This window comes from Lissotriton helveticus, chromosome 3_2 (genome assembly GCF_964261635.1).
Source record: "Lissotriton helveticus chromosome 3_2, aLisHel1.1, whole genome shotgun sequence".
Taxonomy (NCBI): domain Eukaryota; kingdom Metazoa; phylum Chordata; class Amphibia; order Caudata; family Salamandridae; genus Lissotriton; species Lissotriton helveticus.
Window position 1 is genome coordinate 359,589,263 of NC_136062.1, and position 24,383 is coordinate 359,613,645.

General features: G+C 43.8%; 1 protein-coding gene across 5 annotated transcripts in view; it reads left to right on the forward strand.

The window, feature by feature from the left end:
• E2F8 (E2F transcription factor 8) overlaps positions 1 to 24,100 on the forward strand; it is a 64,516-nt gene extending 40,416 nt beyond the window's left edge. For all 5 annotated transcript variants that reach the window (XM_078684235.1, XM_078684233.1, XM_078684234.1 and 2 more), the window contains exons 9-13: positions 1,111 to 1,195; positions 15,376 to 15,895; positions 18,228 to 18,357; positions 18,455 to 18,837; positions 23,390 to 24,100. In XM_078684235.1, the coding sequence (XP_078540361.1) occupies positions 1,111 to 1,195; positions 15,376 to 15,895; positions 18,228 to 18,357; positions 18,455 to 18,837; positions 23,390 to 23,572 (1,301 nt within the window). In that variant the 3' untranslated portion in view covers positions 23,573 to 24,100. The remainder of the gene's footprint in view (positions 1 to 1,110; positions 1,196 to 15,375; positions 15,896 to 18,227; positions 18,358 to 18,454; positions 18,838 to 23,389) is intronic.
• Positions 24,101 to 24,383: the final 283 nt, after the last annotated feature.

Sequence of the window (24,383 nt, forward strand, 5' to 3'; positions counted from 1 at the left end):
GTCCTAAAATGTCCATGGACTCGACAATTCTCGCTCTGGTGCCTACTCGATTCACGGGTTCACACTCTGCGACTCTGGGCAATAGCTTGCTTAATCTCCACAACGGCCCCTCGCGGCGGGATGCCTGGCTTTCACCTGGCGGATACCCTGCTGGGGTTATCTCACGGGAATACCAGGACGGGTTCCCTAAGCAAGCGCTTAGAAACCGCTCGGTGATTTGCGCTATATAAATTCCTGTACATTTACATATTCTGAGTTCAGGCATACTAAACCCAGTTTCTCTATTTGTCCCAATTGGTAGATATGTTTATAAGATCTTATAAGTAAACTCCCACTCAATCCTATGGGACAGATAGCCTTTTCATAGTGAATAATGAAACACACTGTAATTCACTACCAGGACATGCCACACACACCAGTACATGTCCTACCTTTAATATACATGACACCCTGCCCACAGGGGTTCTTTGGGCGTACCTTATGGGTGACTTACATGTAAGAAAATGATGACTTACATATAAGAAAAGGAAAGTTTAGGGCCTGGCAAGTGGGTTAACTTACCAGGTCGACATGGCAGTTGCAAACTGCGCGCAGCCACTGCAGTTGCAGGTCTGATAACCCTTTTCAGGGCTGCTTTGGTGAGTGGCACAATCAGTACTGCAGGCCTACCAGCAGCACTTGATTGACAGGCCTGGAACCCTGAGGGCACTTTACTAGGGACTTACTAGTAAACCAAACATGGCAATCCTTGAAACACCAATCCCTAATACAATAGGTGAAACACGCCAAAAGATGCCTTGTCTAACAGGGGCATTTATTGTTGTTGATAGTTGGCGATGATGAGGTGTACCAGTTTTCAGAAACCTTTGTCAGAAGGGGGTCCTTATGCCTAAAAAGGTTTGACAAGGGGGTCTCCTCGTCAAAAAGTTTGTAGACCTCTGCCTTAAAGTGAGTTTAAGGACATTGCTTATAGTTATCATGTTCGAAGTTGTATTGTAGATTATAATCCTACAATGGCCACACTTGTTCCAAAGGGCAGCTAAATATGTTTTTTGAACTGCGTTGAGCTTTAGTTTTGTTTTATATTCATATTTTTATTTTCTCAAAAAGGTACAGATCAGAACTCTACATCCCTACCAAGTAAAATGGCCCAGCTTGCTGCGATTTGTAAACTGCACTTAGAGGAACAATCCAAGTAAGTTTATGCCTGTTTTTTGAGTTGTGTATAACATGCATACCTTCCCCTTTGGAGCACAAACTTGCAGCATTTGGTCAAGTGCCCAAGCTCTTGTATTAAAGCACATGCTTCATTCACAGGTAATAGGCAGCCTTGAAGCTTTGCTGGTTTTTACGCTTCCCAGTGATAACGTTTCTTTGAACACAATGTAAACAAAAGTCGATAATTTGAAAAAAGAAAAAGCCAGTCTCAGTTTCACGTTGTAACCCCGGTGTCTGAAAATGAATTTCACTGGCCATTAGGACTATTTTAACAAAATAATCCAAAAAAAGAGCTGAACTGCCTGTTGTTTTTTCGCCCTGTATCCCATGAATGGTATGGCACTGGATCAAGTATTTACCCAAGCGTTTTTTTTTTTCCTCTATATAACCTTGTGGTTTTGGTTATTCCTTCCTCATGCTCCCCTTTTTATTTTGTTTTTATCTATTTTGTATACCATGTTTCAACTATTGCTCAGATTAACAAGACATTACTTTATAATTCGGTTATAGTATTTTTTAACAAATTGCTATGTTTCTTCTCCAGTGATCTCCCATGGAATTTATGGCAAAGTAGAGAAAAGAGAGAATTTTGTTCTGGAGGTTTATGAGATCTCACACACAGTCAAATGAGAAGAGGGCTCAAATAGGGAAGCTCTGCGCAAGGTAACATAGCCAAAGCTCATATAGAACACTCACTCATCGGGCAATGTACCACGCCATTCAGAAAAAAATTACAACCAGGTCATGCAGGATATAGAGATAACATTAAGAGTAGAGATTACGTGGAGTAAAGCATTCTCAAACATCAAACCGTAAGACTGAAATTCCACGCCTACAGTTTCTGTTGTAGATACTCTCTGCAGAATATCCACATGTAGTATATAAACGCAAAGCAGGTCTGTTAAGCTGACACCAATGAGTATGGTAAACAAGCATTTGCAATGCAATAGGTCTCGCATTTACGCGAGTTTGAGCTATTGACATTGTAAATGACAATGTCTTTTATTATTGTTTTTTATTTTAAAACAAAAATAAAAGGCATTGGCGTTAACAATGCCAATAGATAAAACTCGAGTAAGTCCTATTGCATTGCAAATGCTTGTTTTAGGAGGCATCCCTTTCTTTGCAACTTTCAGAGCCGTAAAGTACTTTTGTAAATCAGGAAAGCTCTTGAATACAAATCCACGCATCTTAGTTATGTGGAGTGACAAATGGAGTACCACGGAAAGTCATCTATTTGTAAACCAAAGATAATGTTTTACAATTTCCCTTATCCGAGTGTCTAAAAGAAACAAGCATGATGTAATTAAACTGGAGGCGTGCACACGCAGGAAGCAACGCGCTACCCTCCCTGTATGTGCAATTAAAGGGTTGGCTTCCTGTCCACAGACTAGCCGAATAAAGGACGGGTTCCAGATTCAGCATCAGACACACTGTACTGCTGGCCTGCGTTGCCTGATCCCCGAAACTGGAAATATGTGCAGTCATGGGCGTGAGAGCGGTTGCCACTGCACACTAGTGTGAAGAAATCCCCATTAAACCCAGAAACAAGCCAGAGTGTCCAGGAAAGGTCTTAAAATCATTCAAACTCCTTCAGTAACGTCTTCCACCTCAGTCAGAACATATGAACATCTGCTGCTCTGTCACGTTTTGATTTTGAACGTCCTGCCAACCCCTAACCCCTCTTCTCTGGTGTATGTTAACCTCGTTTCCAAGGTAACTGCTCCCGCTGTCGGCAGACTGTGAGTAAACCTCCATCCAGCCCACCGCCACCAGTAAGAGCATATATTTTCTACACCCCTGTGTAAGTAAAGAACAGAAAAACTTTAGGAGAAAACATTTATAAAATCATAACAATTAATAAAATAAGTCTGCTGCGCTCTACATACTTCTCGGATGCGTTCTGAAGAAGATGCGCTGGTGCCATTGCAAACCTTGCATTTAAAGCCGAATATACCAGGGCACCATTACGTTTGTCCCATGCTGTGAAAACAAGCCCGTGAGCAAATGAGACTCCGTGCGGTGCTCATGCACATCGGCTGTCGGACGCTAGCTAGAAGCAGAGAGGAGACACCATGCGCGTGAACATCGCCTGTCCAGGCACGCACATGGTTTGTCTCCCTTCGCTAGCAAAACCGAAAACAATAGTCTCACCAAGACGAAGCAGCGCATGCGCTGCATTCGCTAGGCGAGACCTAAAAAGGTAACATAGAGACAGTACTCACTGGACGAGAAACCTCTACGTTAGCAGGTGTGCCTACAAAATCCTGACAGTCACACAGAAGCACGCAAGGCCGTAACAGCACGTGTGCAGAAACTAAACACTGCTACAGTAGACTAGGAACTAGACTGAAATAGTGCTTAACAGGATAAAGGAAAACAAAACATTGGCAGAAAGTTAGCAAACCGCACGCAAGGAATTGGAAATTAGGGCATCATTGAGAGGAGGACTGCATACCAGGAGCTAAGCAAGCAGATAAAGGCAGTCATGGACTGAAGGAGTCATTACTGAAAGTGGTAAAGGCCATAAAAGGTAAGGTGACCTGAAATTGTGCTAGCTTGGGAAACTGATAACACTGAAACAGTAGAGATTCAAGAAACAAGAAAGAACTTCAGCACAGTTTTAGTTTAAGAAGCAAGGATACACTGCAAGTTCAGGAGACACAGGTTTGCTCTGGAAAAAGTTGGTCAACTAAAGAGGAACACGGAATCGGTGACCAACTCTGCTGAAGCAAACAAAGCCTTTAACAGAGCTCATATGAATTACAAACAGGAACCCAGTAGGTCTATAGGCCAAGCAACATGCTGGCAAAACTGGCAAATATATCTCTGTCAGTTGGTGCTGCAGCCACCATGTAACAGTGTCTAAAAAATAGAAAGAGAGCGAGAGACACATGTGTGAGAGAAAGGACAAAGAACAAAGAGTCGTACTATCTAAGACTCAATTGGAAAACTGGTCAAACCAGATCCAGTACACCTAGTTTGTGGATAACCATCAAACAAACCAGGTGATCAGTCCTATCATTTGGCCGTCCACACTGTGACCTAGCGGGTCCTTCGATCATCTAGACCTCATGCCACACAGTCGTCGTGAGTACCTGATACGGTCTACAGTAAAATGTAAATTGATACTTGTATAGCGCACTACTCACCCGCAAGGGTCTCAAGGCGCTTGTACGAATACCGCTGTGGAACCCATCCTGGCTTTCCCTGTAAGGTGTTCACTCCTGGGCACCCCCAAGGTGGAGGCCAGGCATCCTTAGCGTTGTGGGGGCCGTTGTGGAGATTAAGCAAGCTATTGCCCAGAGTTGCAGAGTGGGACTCCATGATTGGAATAGGCACCGAGGCGAGAATTATCAGGTCAGTAGAATTTTGAGCCCAAGACCCGCCGAGGCGGGGAATTGAACCCTGGTCCCGGGCTAGACCTCTGCATCAGGGTCTGCCGCTCTAACCATTGAGCCACACTTCTCCTACAGTGAAAATTGAACCTCCAATTGTTGGTCTGATTGTGATGGTTAGTGGAAAGTAATGAAAAAACTGTGCAACGTACAATAAAGTGGTGAGTCTAAAATAGGGTGATATGTCTAAACAAACACTTTAATAGGAACCAGGCACACCCCCTAATTAAAAGATAGGAACAGCGCAAACTACAGTATGGAATAAATGACTGTTGCAATTCGGGCCAACATGTTTCTGCCTACCGGGCAACTCGTCCCTTGACTTTCATCAGGGCCACTCCTCTAAAATGGTTGCTACGGTTATGTGTAAGTGAAATCAATAATACATCTATCTAATCAGTGAAAAAAGATACGTAGGAACGATACAACCTGTACCTACAGTTATATACACATCCTCCTTGTCAGTGGACGCTCAACGTGATCTAGGAAAACATATATGACATTCAAATTGATAACATAATTTTAACGCACAAATGTGCTCTCATCCTCTCTTATACATATAATAAACAAGTCAAAAAAGACATACTAAACATTTTGATTGCTCACCCAGCATGACAGGGGACTGGACCTCACCTCACCTGGACCGTGCTCAGGTATACGAGGCCCCGCACTGGAGCAGAAAAATGCGAACAGAGCTAACTCATGATCATGTTCGTTGGGTGTGATCAAGTTAGCAGCTGCTCATCACAGATGTGCTGATTCCTCCTCCTATCCTTTGCCTTGATTAAGCAGTCTTTAGCAGCAAAGCAAACTAGCTGGAATGAAACCTGGTGTGAATCTGGATTGCAAATGAAGCCCTGAACTGCTTAAAAGAAGCTAGGAATCAGTATTAGGATATTCCACATAGTCAGGGCATCTAATAAATGTAAACGTTTAAACAAGCATTCTAGCTGTCAGAAAACCCAACTGAAATTAAAGACCAGTTCAAAATATTGACCGAGAGGCTGGAACTTGCTAACTGAAAGGCAGCACAAGGCCAGGAAGCTGATTTGAAAACTGGAAAGCCCCACAGGTAGGCCCCATAGTGATGGGCATGGGCGCAGGGAACTAATAGTCACAGGACAACATAGACTTATTAATATTGTTATGGTATATTTTACCCGTTGATGTGTGTGTGTGTGTATATACATAAATCCACAGTTTAGGCTCTTGGTGGGATCAGTCCCATTGTCGGGTGGTGCATGTCCGGCAGAGCCATACGCCGGGCAATTTCCATCCTTTTGCTCGCACAATAATCCTGCACACTCAGAGATAGAATGCTATTCACCAAAGGTTTATTACCGCAAACACTGCTATGCGTTTCGACACCGTGGTGTCGAAACGCGTAGCGGTGTTTGCGGTAATAAACCTTTGGTGAATAGCATTCTATCTCCGAGTGTGCAAAATATATATATATATATATATATATATATATATATATATATATATATATATATATATACACACTACAATGATTTTTGTAAAACCATCTTATTATAAAGTTCTCTGCAACCGATTAGGTCTTCTTTGCGCTATGTAGAACTACTAACATTTAAACCAGTAATTCCATTGGATATATGTGTGCAAATGGTATCCAACGTCCATTGTAACCTGATAAGAGTACTGTAAGGTACTTTATTATCCACATTAACCTTGCAAAGGCTTTACACTGCATCTTGGGAAAAGTGGTGTACAGTCAGGTCTTCAGTTGATTTTATTCAGACCACAGATATAGAAAGGAACAGCAAGAATTAAAAGGCACATCCATGACCCCAATTTATTTTGCAATTTACCCTTTGTCTATAAACTAATATCCTAGCAAATGCTTTACTGCTGGTGTTGGAAGAGCAAATAATCTAGTAATTGTTTAGGTTAATTAGGCTATTTTTTTAGTTCGGTGTTTTGGTAGTGCAGTTGTTCAACACCAATATTTCTGATTTCTTCCTTATCATTTGTACTTCTTTTTAAATTCCTGACTTCCGCGGGAGCAAGATGGCCTAAAGGGGGGGGGGGGGGGGAGCACCTAGGGGAAACCACAACCAGGAGCGGCCCGTACAAGTAAGAGTGGTGGGCCGGGTTGGCAGGGGTAATTTGACAGACGACCACGAGGGTAAATTAAATATATAATTTTCCCTTGTCGTCTCAATTTCCCCCATCCGACCCCACAGCTCCTATGATACGACCGCAGCTTATCACAACTCTGTTTTTAAATTATTGGCACTCCGCAAGAGACTCAAGAAACTCCTGCGGAACCAACCGTCCAGCTATATAAATATTTTTTACCCTTAATTTATCAAACTATTGAATGTATTTACACCAAATCACAAAGCACAATCTGCGGACCAAGATGTGCTTCCTGACAAATTTGGTGTAAATCCTTTCAGCAGTTTTTGTGGTAGTGCTTCTTAAAGAAGTCTAGAGAAAATGGATGGGTATCGTGTGATTTTGACCCCCTCCCCTTTTTTAATTTTCTTGGCCCCCGTTTGCCGGATCACTCAAATTTCGTGCACAAAAATGGCAAAAAAAAGAGCACCCAAATAATTAACAAAACGAAAAACACATTTTCTATGGAAAAGCTTACCTAACTATGACTACACAGTGACGACCACCAATGAGTAATTATCGGGTCATCTGCAACAGATATTGCTCATTAGTGCAGGGGGACCTCGTTCTGGGGCCAACACTTCCAAAACGGCCCTCCATCACCTTTCGCAAAGCTCTGCATGAGAAACTAGTAAAGTCCAATCCGGAAATTGTGATTTCTGGTAGTTGGTTAACCCCTTCGATGCTCATGACGGAACGGTTCCGTCATGAGCCCGTTGGCTCATTAGAATGTTCAGCACAGCGCAGGAATCAACCATGACGTTAAACCCATGACGTGGGTTTTACAAATGTAGTTCTTGTAGGGCATGTAAATTTGGCAACAATATCAGTAAATACATTACTCAATTCTATGAGAAACCACAACAGATAACAGGAATGTACAACTGCAAAACTGAATTTTCTGTTTGTGTGAGAATGTGACTGGAGTTCGCAGTATGTGAAGAGCACCAAGGTACAAGCACATAAGAGGGTGCTTCAACATTTGAGAGCCATTACAAACAAGGCATCAGAGTTGTACAGTTGGAGGGTGTTAGACCTCTCTGGATTTTTTGCGCAGTCCCTCCTCATTATTATTTATTTTGTCCCCTTTTTGCCCCTCATACCCTTGATAATTTTCTGTCTACTGACTTTTTGTAGGTGTTGGCCAGGGGGATAGGTGTTCTTTCTCCCCCTCATAATCCTTTACCTCAGGCCCAGAGGCCTGTTCTGACAGGAAAGTTGGTACCACCTAAAATGGTGGCCACCAACTGCCCTAACTGTCACACACAGAACTTGGCCATAGCCTAGCATAGGGCATTCTAGAACCTTCTGGTCCATTCTGGACCACTGAAGGGCAGCCTATATAAGGCGGAATGCGGGGCAGCCATTTTGTGCTGACCAGAGAGTGGAGGAGTGAGGCAGTGGTGAGAGGAGGAGGACGCACTGGGAGCAGTTAGTTTGTCCTTGTGACAGACAGCCACTACAGGAAGACGTTCCCCCTTCAACCCCTGACCAATCCCTCCCAATCACCTTCTTCTACTGAGGAGTATAGTCCTCTGCCCAGCATAGGATCCTAAAGTGACTGTTCCAGTTTAAGGATCCCAGTGAGGTTGTTGCAGCAAGGGTTCCAAACGAAGTGAGGCTAATCCTGGTGCCCCTTCCCCTTACCCGGTTCATTCATTGGTCGCAGGCCGACTGCTGGAAACCCCCTCTCCCCTAGCGCCACCTCGCCATCGTGTCCCTCTTCCTACCTGTGGTGGAGGAGACAGTGAAGTGACAGGCTGTATTGCCCCTAACCGGCGCGAGTCAAGCGGCGCCGTGCGGAGCATTGGCTGGATCAGGAGGTGAGGAGCCGACCTGTGGTGGTTTCCCCGGTCCCCGGAGTTGAGGAGAGCGAGGGGAGGCGCTGACGCGAGTGCGCGATCTCCAGGAAGGAGACGCTGCTCCCTCGCGCATGCCCCAGCGCTGTAGTGTCCCGGGCGCAGGAGGGGCCTATGATCGAGCAGGCCCGGGTGGACGCCTCCTTCCTGGCAGCGTAGGCGGAGTGTAGCATCATCAGGGCGAGCGCTACTGCGCAGGTCGGAGAGGGAAGCGGCCCCGCCGAGCATCGGAAGGAGCGCCGGCCGCCTCAGGGAACCCAGGGAGAGTCCCGCCTTCTCCCTCTGCTCGCGCGCCACGCAGAGGAGCTGGCCGAGCCGAGAGGGGGAAACGGAGAGGCCCGAGAGTGGCCTGTGGGCAGTTGAAAATAGGCATAACCTTCCCCTCGAGCGCCACGCAGAGGAGCTGGCCCGAGTGGGGAGGAAGGAGCGGGAGAGTGAGCATTGTGGAGCGTTGCGAGGCGTGAGGGCCTCCCCAGCCTCAGCTCCTCGACCCCCTTCATTGCTGTTCTTCTATCAGCCTGGCGCAGGACGACCCCAACTCTTTGAGTCAAAAGTAAGGAGAGTGGGGGTGTGGGAAAACGGATGCCAGGGAGCCTTTTTCAGGCAGAGAGAATTACTGTTATCAGAGGTGATTCCCAACACCCTCACAGTTAACGACAAGGGTTCTAGGTTGACAGAAATCTGAGGAGCCTTATATCAAGGTGTTGGAGGAGTGAATCCAGCTATTCTTCTTGGTGATAACCTTGGAACTGGCTACCGGGAGGAGGCCTACTTTGTCTATAATCTGGCCAGGGTGATCTAGGTTAACTGAGATCATAAACCTGTTCCCCTTTAGTCAATTGCTCAGTAGTTGAATCCTCTTAGTTTGACTGTAATGTACTGAATTGTGATTCCTTTTGAAACTGACCGGTATTGAACTGTGATTCCAACTGAAGCTGAATTGTTGCACTTAATCAATTGTTTGACAGAAGAAAGGAGTTACTTGCTAAAGGTGACTGAATATTAAGATTAAGAGTACTGAAGAGAATGATTTAGTAATTTACTTAACAGTCTTAGAAATGTGATTGCCGATATTAAGATAACCTAAAATATCTTACACTGTATAATTTGAAACTGAAGAGTATCTTATTTTTATAAAGCAGCACTTATTTTTCCACATTTTTGGTGTAGCGTTTTCTTTTTGAGTGTTATTGCGTGGTTTTACTGTTGGGTGGTCTGCAACCTTTACACTGTGCCTCTGAATGTTAGTCTTGCCCTAGGCCAGGCTACCCCAGGTTCTAACAGAGGGTATTTCTAACAGCACTACTCTTGTAATATCAGATATTTTGTGATTCATTCCAAGTTGGTTTCGGGGAGGCAATAGAGAGGATTCTTAGACACCTGGAGACACTTATATAATAATCTAGATTTCAAGGCTCCCAATGGGCTCATATGGATTACGATTTCTACAACTTTCTTTATAGGTTTTTCTTTGATATTCTTACCTTGAGATTTTATTCGTCTCCTACACAAATGGGGTTATTTTCTCCATGTGATTCTTTCCGTATAAGATCCCTTTGGGAATTTTTACTGCCCCTCCCCTTGTGTATTTAAGTTTCCTTACACACTTTGGGTGACATATAGGCGCAGTTATTTTAAAGTGGTGTTTTGTACATTGGACATATGGCAATTTGGTTTTGTTGTAGAGATGAATGCCCTGTACTGATAATTTTGTGTTCTCATTAAAAAACAAGCATTTACAATGCAACGGTCTCGCCTTTGCAAAAGTTAGAGCTTTTGGCATTGTAAATGACAAATTTTTTATTTATGTGTTGGTTTTGAAAACAGATAAATAAATGGCATTGTCATTTACAATGGCAATAGCTGAGCATTGATGTATGCGTGCTCACACTGCTCACTTCTCACTAGTGGAGAAGTTACGGCATGAGGTCATGCCAGGTGAGCGTTGTAGGGGAAGGGGAATCCTTTAAAGAGAGTAATTTTCTCTCTGGATTTCCCTTCTCTTTTTGAAATAAAGGAGCAACAACATTGTCTTGGTGTCACCAGGGCTTTAAGTCGAAGCTTTTCCAATATTATATGCAGAGCACAAGTTCCAAAAAAGAAGTAGGGGGACGCTGTCATCAAAGGTGACGTCACAACCGGAAGTGACGTCACGAAAGGTGGCTTGCACCATCGGGTTCATTGCCTCCCCTCGCTCATACCTTAGATGCGATTGCATCTGAGAATCCAGCAGCGCGTGAGAAGTGTGCTGTGAGCTCAGATCTCGTCCCAGAGAGGCCAAAGAGTGTAGTCCAGCTGTTTGGCGGCAGGACGGCGTTCACCTGGTACAAAAAGTGGGGGGACGCAGTCCACCTGCGTGGTACCCCGACTCGAGCCCTGATTATATGCAACCCATAGTTGCTGCTTATTTATCTTATGCAACGAATGACTATTGACAAAGTCAACAGTCTCGACTTGTATATATGTTACTTTTATCATATATCTGGGTGTAATGACAGAAACAGCAAAATACAGGCCGGGCGGCACACTATACTATTAAGCACAGACTTTTAGTTTACATGTTTTTACGCCGCGCCCTTAATTATATTGGCCACGCTGTTTTGAGAGACCCCCATTTTTTTTCATCCCACATAAAGCCCAGCCTACACGATTTACTTCTTGCCACCCCCCCCCCCCCCCCCCCAGAGAAGGCTATTTCTCTGCTCTGATTACTCATGCCCGTACCTGCACACTCCTCCGGGTTCTTCTCCTCAATGTGACTGCTCGCCGGTATTATCTCTGTCTCGGGCAGAGCGGCCTCTGATGGGAGGGTCCAGCTTCTTACACAACCCAAAAGTAAAGTCCAGCAAAGCCCTCCACAACGGCCACAATCCTGTCTGATCGCCACAGCAATGGGGCTGCTGGCCATGTATGGTTTTATTGTACATAAATATATAAACAAATGAAAGAACGAATGAATGAATAAATATGTAAGTTATATATGCCTCTTCCTTGCTCGAAGTCGTCCGACAAATCTTTGGCCTGAGACAGGCTGAGTGGATTGATCATTTTTGTCAAAAGAAAATGGCACTGTGGGGGCGGCGCCAGTGAAGAAGGAGGGGGCGGCAGGTGAGAGGGGCGCGGGTGAGGTGGCAGCCGGGAGAAGGGTGGCTCGGTCCAGGCCCCGCTTTCATGCTCCAGTAAAGAGGTCTTTGGTAGGGGAGGGAGGAAGGCAAAGGCGGAGCCGGACTTCCAAGCGGCTCATCACCAACAAAAGATCGCAAATGAAAGATCATCTATGTAAAGCGCTCCGATACCTCCGGGTCTAGTGAGCGCTATATAAAACTCTACACACACAAAAAAGACGCTTTTTTTTTTTTTAGAGTTTTATATAGCGCTAACTAGACCCGGAGGTATCAGAGCGCTTTACATAAATGTGGATAGATACATTAATTGCATCAGTTACAAGAGAACAATAAACACAAACAAGTTACAAGGAAAAAAGAGGGAGGTGGGGAGGGAAATTGAGCCCGTAGCTGGAAACCACTTAAAGTCAGGCATACCATCAATGAAGAAAGGTAAAACATCAAGGGTTCCTTTAAAGACAATGTCAACAAACCCTTACTAAGGTCGGTGTTGTGTGCTCGCGGGCATCTTTCATGTTCACTCTGTTCTCGAGGACATGAGCGTGATGGTTATCACAATCATTGTGGAGTCATGGAAATTATAGCATCCGGGCCGGATTTGCTCTCCGCGCTGGAGTACCATGGTTGCAGAGAGTGCCAGAGGAAGGGGGCCGAATGAATGTCTCGCCCAGACCAACCGTGTGAAAAACGTGTAAGCGTCCCGATGGGGGGGGGGGGGGGGGAAATGCCGATGCCGGGGGGAGGGGGATTGTGGAGAGGGGAAAACCGGCTGGCACTGTTGGCTATGGTTGTTTCCATGAGTGATAATCTGAACGTTAGTGGATGAATCAGATAGCCACCATATTTACTACTGTTTTCCAGACTGAGTCCACAGAGAACCACAGTTTTCCATAACTTCCCACTAATCCTGGCACATGTATCTCATTCACTCCTACCCTTATTCTTACACTCTGTACATTTCTCTAGTTTTACAGGTCTACATTTTCAGCTTTCTTCTGCAAAGCGGAGGGCATTTCTTCTCTTCCCACTAGTAAGGAGAGTGTTTAGGTTTGGTAAGTATCCGGGTTGATCACGATGGATTGTTTACTCTGTCAGTGTCCATTAACATAATACACCAGTGCCAGACTCCAGCACAGCACATCACCCTGCCACATCGAGATACCCCATCCCCAAAGCCACACATGTACAAGGAATCAGAACGTCACCCACTCAACTTGTAAATGACACCCGTTCAACCAGCCATTAAACCCACATGTACTAATTCGATGCGTCTCCAACTTGGAGTTGACAGCAGACACCTTTTTAGATGGACTGGCCACCTAACTGCACGTCCTAACGTGACCCTCAAAACATGTATCTAATCTAGTTAATTAATGTAAGAAGTACATTCAGATGTGTCAAGTGATCCTCGTATGATACATCCAACCATACACTATATTTGGTACAAATAAATACAGTGTGTATGTCATGGCCGCCTAAATGACTCCTTCCATCCACAGCACTAAGAGGGTAACTTATGTCAGAAGAGGCTGTTGACGTCAATGAGCCCTAAAGATCTCGAAAGGTCAAAAACTAAGCGAGTGCAGCATCTTTTCCGGGTGGAGACAAACTGGTGACAACATCCAAACCACGTACGAGAAATGCTACTGATCATGTCTTTTTATCCAACACCACTTTGCCTGCTGGGATTTTTAAACCCATAATTACAATACTACGACTCCCATAATGCAACATGCAGTTGGCATGAAAAACACAATCAACAAGCGGAAAGTGTCATTTCAGGAAGGAGAACATTCTTGGCTGTGCCGACCATGAATAACTATGCAGGCGTGAAGCTGCAGTGGCAGCACGGGGCCATCTAAAGCATTGTTATTTCCAAGCTGTGTGCTACAAACAAGGCGCTCCGGTTCTTGCCCTACCGGGTCCTTGCTGACCACACGGAAGGTGGAGGTAGCGCGGTTCTGCTCGTCCGCAGCCGAGCACGACTCGCAGGGTTCGGCTGAGGTTCCTGAGCGCAGCGAGCGGTCGCATCTCATCACAGAACCGTCTCAACCGAAGCTTTTCCAACCGGAACTGTGAAGTCGGCGCACCACGTTTCCACCCGTGCTGTTTTCAACATCGGAACCGAGCGTTCCTCGGAAGGACCTTGTCAGCTCGGGTGGCCATCTTTAAAAGAGTAATGCAAAGAGACGAATTCGTGCTCGCTTGGGGCTGGGAGCAGTGCTCGTGACTGTAGTAGCAACCCCAGAGTTCATAATGTTTTCCTTAACCTGGGTGATTCACAACTCCTAAATTCGTAGAAGCATTCTCATTTAAGGAACGAAATAAGTCACCGCGTTTATATCTAGTAAAAGTGTTCCTAATTGTGTAACTTTATACCCGCGCTAAATTTTCATTTTAGACAATAAAATAAATACCAGTCCAGAACTTGCCAGCGGTTAACAACGCCCATTTGATTTTCATTCACTGCTTCTAGATCGTGTCAGTTTCTTTCTCTGCTACACTGTTTCTCTTCGCTTCATGTCATCATCTAATAAGGCGATGGCTCATTTTGAAAGCGTGCTAGCTGGACATAATACACATGTAAAAACAAGTCAGGTCCCGGGCCGGCCAGCCAATCACAGCGCGGCCCGGGGAATGACGTCACGGGGGTGTCCCGGGCCGGCAGCCAATGACAGCGCGGCCCAGGACAAAGGGGCGGGACTTTAAAAAAGACCGAGAAACGCCCCCGAATCGCGTTTTCACAAGAAAGCGTGATTGACAGCCTCTGTCTCCCAATGGCTAGCCTCCATTTATGGAGCTAGCCAATGGGAGACAGAGGCGGAACCAAAGCCCATATGTAGGATCATGAGATTTCGCCGTGGGCGGAGCAACTGCTGCGCAGTTGCAACGCCCAGGGCGAAACCTAAAAATTGGGGAGGATTCCATGGGAGATAAAAATAGGAATCCCTTTCGCTCTAAATCTGGAATATTCCGTATATTGGTTGTATTTTGGATTCTCAGCAAACCTATAAATATAGGTTTGAGAAACCTTGAATAAGATTTGAATTAGGTAAACTTCACCGGATTTATTTATTGAGTCCTGTGATTCAGTATTATGACCGAGCACTTGTACTTAATTTATCCTGGATACTTGAACCACTTTGCACTTTTTGTATTTTACAGTGTAGTATTAGTAACAATTTAACCCTTCCTCTCACTGCAGTTGTATGTTTTATTATTGGGTATTATTGAATGTTAGGATGTCTTTTAAGTCTATGCACCATGAGATGAGTATAAATGTAAGCTGAGCTCTTGCGGCGCGTTTGTGATCAAGACCAGGATTGTCTGAAATGTGTTGTGCTGACTGAATGCATTAAAATTCTTTAAGAGCAACAAGCGCTGGTCTCCGTGCCCGTCTCATTCTGGAGGAGTTTACGCGAGTTTCCTGATATATAGTTATGTTTGTTTGTCACTAGGAAAAGCTTTTTTTCTTCCCCTGTTTATAACGTTTCTCCCCTTTGATGAATCTTTACAAATATTTCCAAAACGTGTTAAGTAAAACCATGCTCTACGCTACTGGTTGGATCTTTACCTACCTTCATTGAATGAATTGCATAGACCTAATCTGGGATATATTGTGTTTTGTTACAGGGGATTGAAGAAGAAAATGAAACGGAACTGTAAGTCCGCCTCCTCCGATTCAAAATTATTGCCAAAATCAAACAGTACGTCATCCTTGGAGGCGGGGCTTCGATCGCAGCCTCCGAGCCTGCTGCCTCTGATAAACAGTGACTTCTCTCGAGGAGTGCCCGTAATGCTACCTCACACTCACTCCGGCACTCCGTACGCAATTTATTTACACCCTTCACAGTTCTCAGCCATGGCTGCACAGAGTCCATTCTTTGGAGCACATGGTGTACCCAGCACTAATGGGCCCGGGATTACCAGTTCCCCCAGCCCTGAATCTCAAGATGCACTTGATACAGAAGGCGGGAACAGGACATCTCATGGCACGACTAACGCCGATAGCCCGCCTTCAACTACGGAGGAGCAGGCTGCGACTAGCGAAGGTGCCCAAGAGAAGTGTTGTAAGAGGTACCCAACACATGAGGACAGCTGTGGTAGCAAGCGGTTGAAAGGCGATACTGGAACACGTGACGACTTATCAGGGGTAGGTGAACTTGCGTTCCATAAAGAGTGCACGTGCTTTGATTTCTGTTGGTGGTTCGGCGCTAAAATCTCTGTCCTAGGGGTGTACTTATCTTAGCCTCTGGTTTCTCAGGATTCCACCCTTTCGAAAAATGTGAATGTGTCCAGGTCATAAATGGGTTTCTTGTAGCTTTGGTGACCATTGCTCTCTTAGCAAGTGTACCGTCTTGCCTACTGGACAAGCGTGAACTCTTTGCAACTACAACTGCTGACCAGTTTATAAAGCAAATGTACACTGCTTGTGACAGTTAAAGATGCTCCTCTCCTGCTTCTCTACCGGTTTCATATTGGGCTGAGTGTATGAGCCGCACAGGACTTCATGTCCTTGTGCATATCGGACAACTCCTATTGGAATTAATTATTGTGCACCTCCATTGACGCAGCACATGGATGTCCTCCTAATCTCGTTTCTTGAAAGTCTGCTGTTTAGGCTTCATTCTTGATCAGAGATTCATATAGGGTGCCTCAGTTGACTTTACCGCCACTATGGACACTGGTTCAAACAAGCTAGAAAACAGAAGTGTGATTTACTCTATCAGATGTTACTTCACCACCTTTCAACTGGGTGAAATTCAGTCAAAAGCCAGCATGTAAAGTTCCATTTTGAAGAAACATAGGTAGCAGAGTTTTAAGGCCAACGCTGGGATTCCTCTAAGGGCATAATATTTCTTAGATGGATCTGGTGGAAATGCGGCTCATTCTTTGCGGCCTTCCTAGGTAGTTGTCCCGATAAGCCTTGTCATTAAGCACGTCATCTTCATTTTTATTTTATCTCCACTTGAAGTTGGCTGTATGCTTACTTGGTTGGTTTTACCTGGGCCCATTGTCACAATATCAGGTTCATACTAGTAACAAGCATGTTAATATTTGAATCCTCTTTTACCTTTACTGGAAGACCTTTTATGGGTGCTACTAGTAGGTTACATCACAGTAACCAGTTATGTAGTCGACATTTCTCTTGTCAACTACATAATTGAAACATGTTTTTTAATAGAATACCCTATGCTGCAATTCGGTTTCCAAGCTCCGTCATTCAGTGGACTCCACCTCTCACGAGGCGTTTGTCTTTCTATCTCAGTCCCCTTGCTCTTCAGAGATGGCACATCTCTTTGCATTAGAACGTGTCTGATCCTAGCGCTCTCCTCTATGTATGAGTGCTGTGACTACAGCTTGTTTCATAATGAGATGTGGAATCGTGCAACTCTGGCCTCCCACTTCACTCTCAGTAAAACAAATATGCAAATTCTCTAATAATATTTGCTGCATTGTTGCCATGTTCCACATTTTGTAGAATGTGCCATGAGAGGTTTGCTTTTCATTTTGAGTGCATTATTAACCTAAAATGTGTCAAAATATCTTCATATATAGTGCAGTATGCAAGCATATGTCAAATTAGGTATAAAGATATCGATAAAATTATAATTGTAGAATAAATATGAGGTGATGTTAATCATTCATTCAAACAGCATTAGTAAAGTACAGCACAGTCACCCCATGGGGTATCTGGGCTCTGGGCCTCTGACGAAGACCAGGTCTTGAGTCTCTTTCTGAAATCTGCCAGTGAGGGGGCTGTATGGAGCTGGGAGTGACAGTCGTTCAAGGTCTTGACATTGATGAAGGAGCGGCCGTCTCTGCAGCCATGACCGATGCAGGGGGGCGGGTGTGCGAGGGCAAACTAACAGGAGCGCAGGTGTCTATAGGGTTGGTGGAAGTTCAGTTGGTGGTTGAGAAATGCAAGTCCTAGGTCGTGGAGGGCTTTGTAGACGTGCTTAAGGAACTCTCATCTTTCCTGAATGGGGAGCCATTGGAGGTCTCTTACATGGGGGGTGAGAACAAATACAGTATGCCCTGTTAATTTTTAAATATACCATAGTACTTCAAAGAATGTTTCACAGAAAATAAACATCATACATTGTTCATCAAATGCATTAACAATGGAAAGCCTCCAAGCCAATTAAAGTGCATCATTACCGCATACAGTACTTCACTTAATCCAATACGTTGCATATTAGGAATGTGAAAAGAGTGGTCTCACTCTTCTGACAAACTGAATAAATGTGAGATATGGAGTACAAAACTGTTCTTTGAATTGCTTCTACTTGACTAATTGATTACACCTGTTGTAAAGCGCCATGCTACCCTCAGGTGTCATGCGCGATTGTGAGTATACAAAATGAGCAAAAGTGGTGGAGGTTTCTTGAGTAGACGTGGTAGGCAACAAAGTAAAACTCCACAATATCTGGACTAAGTCTGGATGATAATGAGCTGCCAGTCACGTGTTCTTTGTATTCCAGACACTGATTCCATCTGGATATCTTATTCCTTTGGCTCATCTCGCATCCATTGGGAAGGATCCTGTGTTTTCCAGAAGAGACAATGGAACGCTGTCTTCAGAACATACGATCCCCACTTCTCCATTTGCGGGTGTGTAATTGGGGAAGGTGTCTGTCTTTGGTGGTACTTACTGTTCAAACCTTAGCTCGGCCTACTAGAATTAACTTTTGTTCTCTTCTCCCTCCAGGTGTGATTCCAGTGTCTGCATCTGAATTATCGGCTCTTAATTTCCCTTCTCTTCACATGACTCCTTTAAAGCTGATGGTCTCTCCATCATCTTTGGCAGCCATGCCCATGATGAACAGTGCAAGTACACCGCTGGGCTCCAGTCCTCTTGCCCCTCAAAGCCCGAGCCCAGCCATCTTAAATTTCACACTGCAGAACATGGGATTGCTTTCTCCTGGGGGCCATGTTTCCTCCAGTCCTGGACCTATAATTTCATCACAGAGAAACAGTCCTATGCCTGACGATTTGAGTGTGCATCATGGGCAACTGTTCAGACACATCTCGCCTTTACCTGCACATAGTCATTTCACCGGACAGCCAGTCACAATATTTGCTCTACAGCAGGTATGTCACTAGATCATTGGCAAGTGCAAGTTTTTAAAATAATGTGGCAAACTGGCTTGTTGTGTTTGTTCTGTCGCTTGCATTGGTTAACATGATCATTATTTTACTGGTAACTAGAACTCAGATTTCAGGTTTTTTTCTTGGTTATTTCTGACATTTGACTTGTAAATAGGGTTGTCTATGCACATTTATGTTGACTTGTAAATAGGGTTGTCTATGCACATTTATGCAGGAGTTTTAAAGTTACTGTATTTTTCTCCCCATGTTATTTTTTGGCTGAGCCCCTAAACTTGAGAGAAAAAAAATATTTGTTATCTGAGGCAGCTGTCAGTCTCCTACTTCAATATCTCTGCTTAAACTGCTCTTGACCACCATGTAGGGCCAAGACCATATCCAGACAAATGATCCAATGAGTTGCTGGCTTCAGTGACACATTCAGGACTGCGTAGGGTTTGTGGGCACGCACACTGCTCATTACCTACTCTAACTCCAGACCCAGAATATTTGGGAAAGTAAAAAATTTGCTAGGTGTAAGACATAGATAAAATGTAATTTAGTGTCTCAGCGCAATCCTTGTGGCAGCATCTGAAGAGCAAAAGACTAGAACTGTCCATACTAATCCATGACAGATGGGTACTGAAAGATCAGGGAGAAGTTAGGATAAGAATGCTTGCTGTAAAGGCCTGTCCAGGCTTGGGCTGATGTGGACTAACTGGTGCCTGCAGCAATGTTCAGAATTAGTGTCTTTAGCTGTTTACTTTTTTACGCCTAGCATGCCAGATTGACTAGTGGAGTTTTTCTCTTGTCTGTCAATCTTTATGATGGGTACCTTCCTTACTTCAGATAAACATTTTGGAAAAGCGATGACTTCATGTTCATTTCCAAATTAGCTCAGGGTGTTTGCTTTAGGAATGAGCAGGACTAGCATTGATGCCTTAAACAGGTCGATGATATGGGCGCAGTCTTGGTATCCTCTGTAGGTAATCTAGTTTGCTAGCAATTTTGATGGGTTGGATACTGCTAGTTAAAAAAAAAAGTATTAATTCATATTGTAGGACAGGTTCTTGATCAACATTGACTCTGTCCAGTATGCTAATGTCTTGTAGGTAAGGCTTACCCTCACTAACGTTCAATTTTTGTGGAAGGGCGGGTGGGGGACCTTCACTATAAACACGTAAGACCTATTCTTTTTGCTTCAGCCATGTTCTGCAGCTCCATCCTCTTTTTATTGGAATACTCTGATACATAATACCTTCAGGGTAGTCCAACAATGCACAGCTGACTAACTTATCTGAGTATGGCTGCTGAGTCTACTTGAATCATTGAGAAAAAGAAAAGGTTGCACATTGTCTTGTTGGAGATGGAGGCAGACTTCATGTCACCGAAAGTGTTCTAAATTCGCCAAAAGTTGGTTGTTCCTAGGTTTGCAGGGACATGTTCTAAGAAGCTCCATTGAAGTAACTTGTTTTTTTCTTGTTACTGCTGATCAGAGGAGTTAACAAAGTGTAGCTTTTTGTCTTTATTCAAAGTGTACAGCTCCCCAATAAATATTTGAAACTTGGGATCTTCCCGATATAGATTTCAGTTGAACCCGAAGTTTAGAACTTTATGCATTTAACCTATTTCAGTTATAGATGCTACTTTGCAGTGTCACAGACCGCATAGGTTTTCTGGAAGCCTCATATTATCACGGTTCTCTTCTCTGTTAAATATGTTCGAGGCATATTAGCAGCAGATTACACACTGTAACATAGATCACCATCTAGCATTGGGCCCGGATGTTTGCACTTGTTTTTGTCTTGAAAAGTTCTTTGGATCTATGCTACAGTGTATAACTCTGCTGCTCTACATGCCAAGAACCGATGCATACTGGTAAGTAGCATTTTCCATATATATATATATATATATATATATATATATATATATATATATATATATATATATATATATAGCTCCATCAATCGTTGCCACAACAACAGAAGGAGCCCACGCAGGAGGAATATTGCTCAAAATGTAATGAAAGCTTGCTGTTGGGGAAAAACAAGGGGCACAGCTTCTTTTCTTTCTCAAATCCCGCCTGGCGCGTTTCATGACTGATCACTTCTTCAGAGGCTTGGAAAATGCTGGCGTGCACAAACATATTGCGGGGCACTCTTAAATCAGTTCTGATACCAGCACAAGTGGGTGTGGCCGTTTGCATGGCATTCTGGTATCGGTAGTGTCCCCACTTCTACTCCAGTGAGTTTTTGTGCCACGCTGCATCTAATAAACCAAGGCCGTGGAAGGAACCCTGCTGCGAGTACAGACCAGAGGCAACGCAAACCTGCGCTGCCGTGGTTTCTTCGGGACAGGAGTGGCGATTGAAAGCAAGAACGAGTCTGCTGGATGAAACAAGGTTTTTACAGCCCCCCACTTGGGAACATTGTGTTTATTAGATGCAGCGTGGCACAATAAGCTGCTGCGCCTCAGATTTATGTAAGATCACTGTGAAAAGGATTTACACATTCAATCAATCAGGAAATTGTGAAGCGTGCTACTCACCCGTGAGGGTCTCACAGCGAGGGGGTGCAGCTGCGGGTCACCCGAAGAGCCAGGTCTTGAGACTCTTCCTGAAGGTATGCAGAGTAGGGGAGCCTCTTATGTTGATCGGAAACTTGTTCCTGGCCTTGTAGGAAAAGGCTCTACCACCCCCTCTGGTTCTGTGGATGCGCTGGGTTTCTGCGAGGTCGGCAAAGCAGAGGTTTCTCCTGGGTATGTGGAAGGAGACTTTTTCATTGAGGTATTTTGGACTTCGCAACGATCCTTCGGGTACTCCGCAGTTTATCTCTTTGGGTTTGGAGATTTAAAACCATTTTAAAAGCGTAGTTGAGCTTACATACCACTACCCCCTAAGAACCCACATATCAGTCCAATATGCTTTATTCGAATACAAGTAGTACCCATGAAAGTGCAGAGCAGTTATATACATACAATAAAAGATTAAAATGTTAAAAACAAATGTGTATAAAACATCCAATGGTTAAAATTACTCTCTCCCAACAATAGTGCATAAAACAAAAAGGGGGAGATTTATAAAAACTCCATTAAATGCAGTGCAGCCCCCAGCAAGACTGCGATGCGTTGCCTGAAAAGTAGGAGTGCGCCATATCTTCAAAAATATGTCTCTCCTCCCTTTTCCCTTGTGCCCACACTGATTGCACCATGCACACGCCATAGTGCTAGGGTGTGTGTGTGTGTGTGTGTGTGTGTGTGTGTGTGTGTGTGTGTGTGTGTGTGTGTCTAGCATTGGTTTTGTACGTGAAGGGTACCCTTCTTGTACAAATACCATACCAGGCATAGACCAGATGCAAAGATTTTCCCACTTTGTATGCGTGCTGCACAGGCAGCACGAACACAAAGTCAGAAATAGAAGTAGAAATGCTTTCATTTCTCCTTCCAAGCCCCTACTTTAAAAGAGGCATAGTTTTCTCACGCTAAACCCAATATACTTTGGTTAGTGAATTGGGTTTAGCGTGTGAAATTTTGAGTGGCTGCATGGGAACGCCCATGCTCCACCCTTGGTACGCCTGATGGCGTTAAGTAATGTAAAGCAGCGTCATGTGCTGCTTAGCATTACTTTTTTGATAAAGGAGTTTAGCGTTGGAAAGCAAATACAATGCAAAGTCCCCAGTTTTAAGACCATACTGGTGACTTGTAAAGTATTTTTTGTGGGACAGGCTATGGCAGCTGCCATAGCCTGGTGAAAGAAAGAATGGTTTCTTTCTCGTCCATAAAAGCATATTCAGTGCGTCCCTCAAGTTCTTATTACATTGTTTCCTTAGAAAGGGAATCGGAAAGTTCTTAGAGTACATAGCATAAAAACCACAGAAAAATGTTTGCCCGGAGATTACGTCACAGGGACATGGTAAATAATCCAGGCCAGTGTTAAAGCTTATTGGGAAGTACAGCAAATATTTCACTGTTCCAGCTCCGCTCTCGTCGACCCCTAACTCTAGTCAGATACACAGCGATTTTTGTCTTCAGGAGCTGCTAACATGTGATTGTCATGTTCACCTGATGGCTCTCCAAACGCACATTTCCAGACATATTTTGTAGCATGACGGTACTGTCATTGTGTCTTTTTCATTTCATTGTATTTCTCTGGAGAAGATAGGCTGAATGAAAGATATATTGGCTGGAACCTAAATAAAAATGTGGTATCATTGTAAATTCAGATTTTTTTTAAATCCAAAATTCCGATGTAAAACCCTAGTGGCGTGAAAGGAAAACATAAATTATCAAAATCTGGGCGCTCAGCAAAGAAGTGGCACATGACCTGAAATGAAATGTAGTTAGCAGTTAACCATTTTTAAATACATTTCGTTGTGTAGTGCCCTCTTCACCCTAAGAAAATGTCCCTATTGTCTAATGGTGTACAATGTCTGAGAGCCATTCCTCGCTGAAAGCTGATCTAGTTGCCTTCTGACCAGCAGTTGTTTTATGCTCAAAATTGAAGTATAGATAAAAATCTGAACTTCCTGTAATTTGGTGTTATTCTTTTCTGTTTGAACAGACTTCGCTGCCACTGACTCCCAAGGGCTCGCAACCTATCGAGGAGAACTTCTTCCGAACTCCAGGAGGTGTGACTTCAAGTGCCAGTTCGTCTCCTTCGGATCTAACCAGTGCTGCTAAATTGTCCATGGGTGCTGTTTCTATCCCACAAAGAAAACTTGATGTTGGGGCAGAAGTTCTGTGAACTGCTGTCCATATGTCTGTTTCTGTAATGACTTGAAGTTCTTCTGCATTTAGCATTGCACACATATTTGTAAACATAGTTCAGAGACCTAAGCAAGATATTACAAGTATTTTTTTACTACATAACCAATGCTGGATAGCTATGTTTTATACAGAAAATTTCCTTTCGGTGCTGGAGTTTATGTAATAATTTTATGAACGTGGACACTTATTTTTTTCAGAAAGCATTACTGAAATAGGTTATATTCCTGTTTATTATACCAATACTGCAGAAAGAGTACTTTTCTGTACAGTGTTTAAACTTATTTTGTGTATTAAGTACACCTTTTGCACAATGGAAGTACTGTGATATGTATATACTGTAATTTTAAATAGAAGCCATAGTTCTATTTTGATGGAATTTGTTTGACAAGTTCTTACGGTAATGTGTTTGTAAAGTTATGAATCCTTGATCAAGGCACCGAAAAACAACTTGAATTATTTATATAATGTATTTGAATCAAATTTTAAAAATACTTGCATTTTGAAAGCTGTATTGTGTTTTTGTCTGTTGACTGGATGAGAAGAGTAATGTCTTTGTCAGTCCATGAAGCAGTTGCAATTCCTTAAAGACACGTGCATGTGCGCCTACTCTGGGTCCACATTTTGAATGTCTTCTGATGCGTTTACTAAGACCTTTTCCAAAAGACCATTTGTTTTCCCAAGATTCTTAGAATGACAGACATTACCACATGTGAACATGTTACATTACAACACATCAGTCACACCTTTACAACGCATTGTTTTGTATTATGATAGTTTATCACACTCAT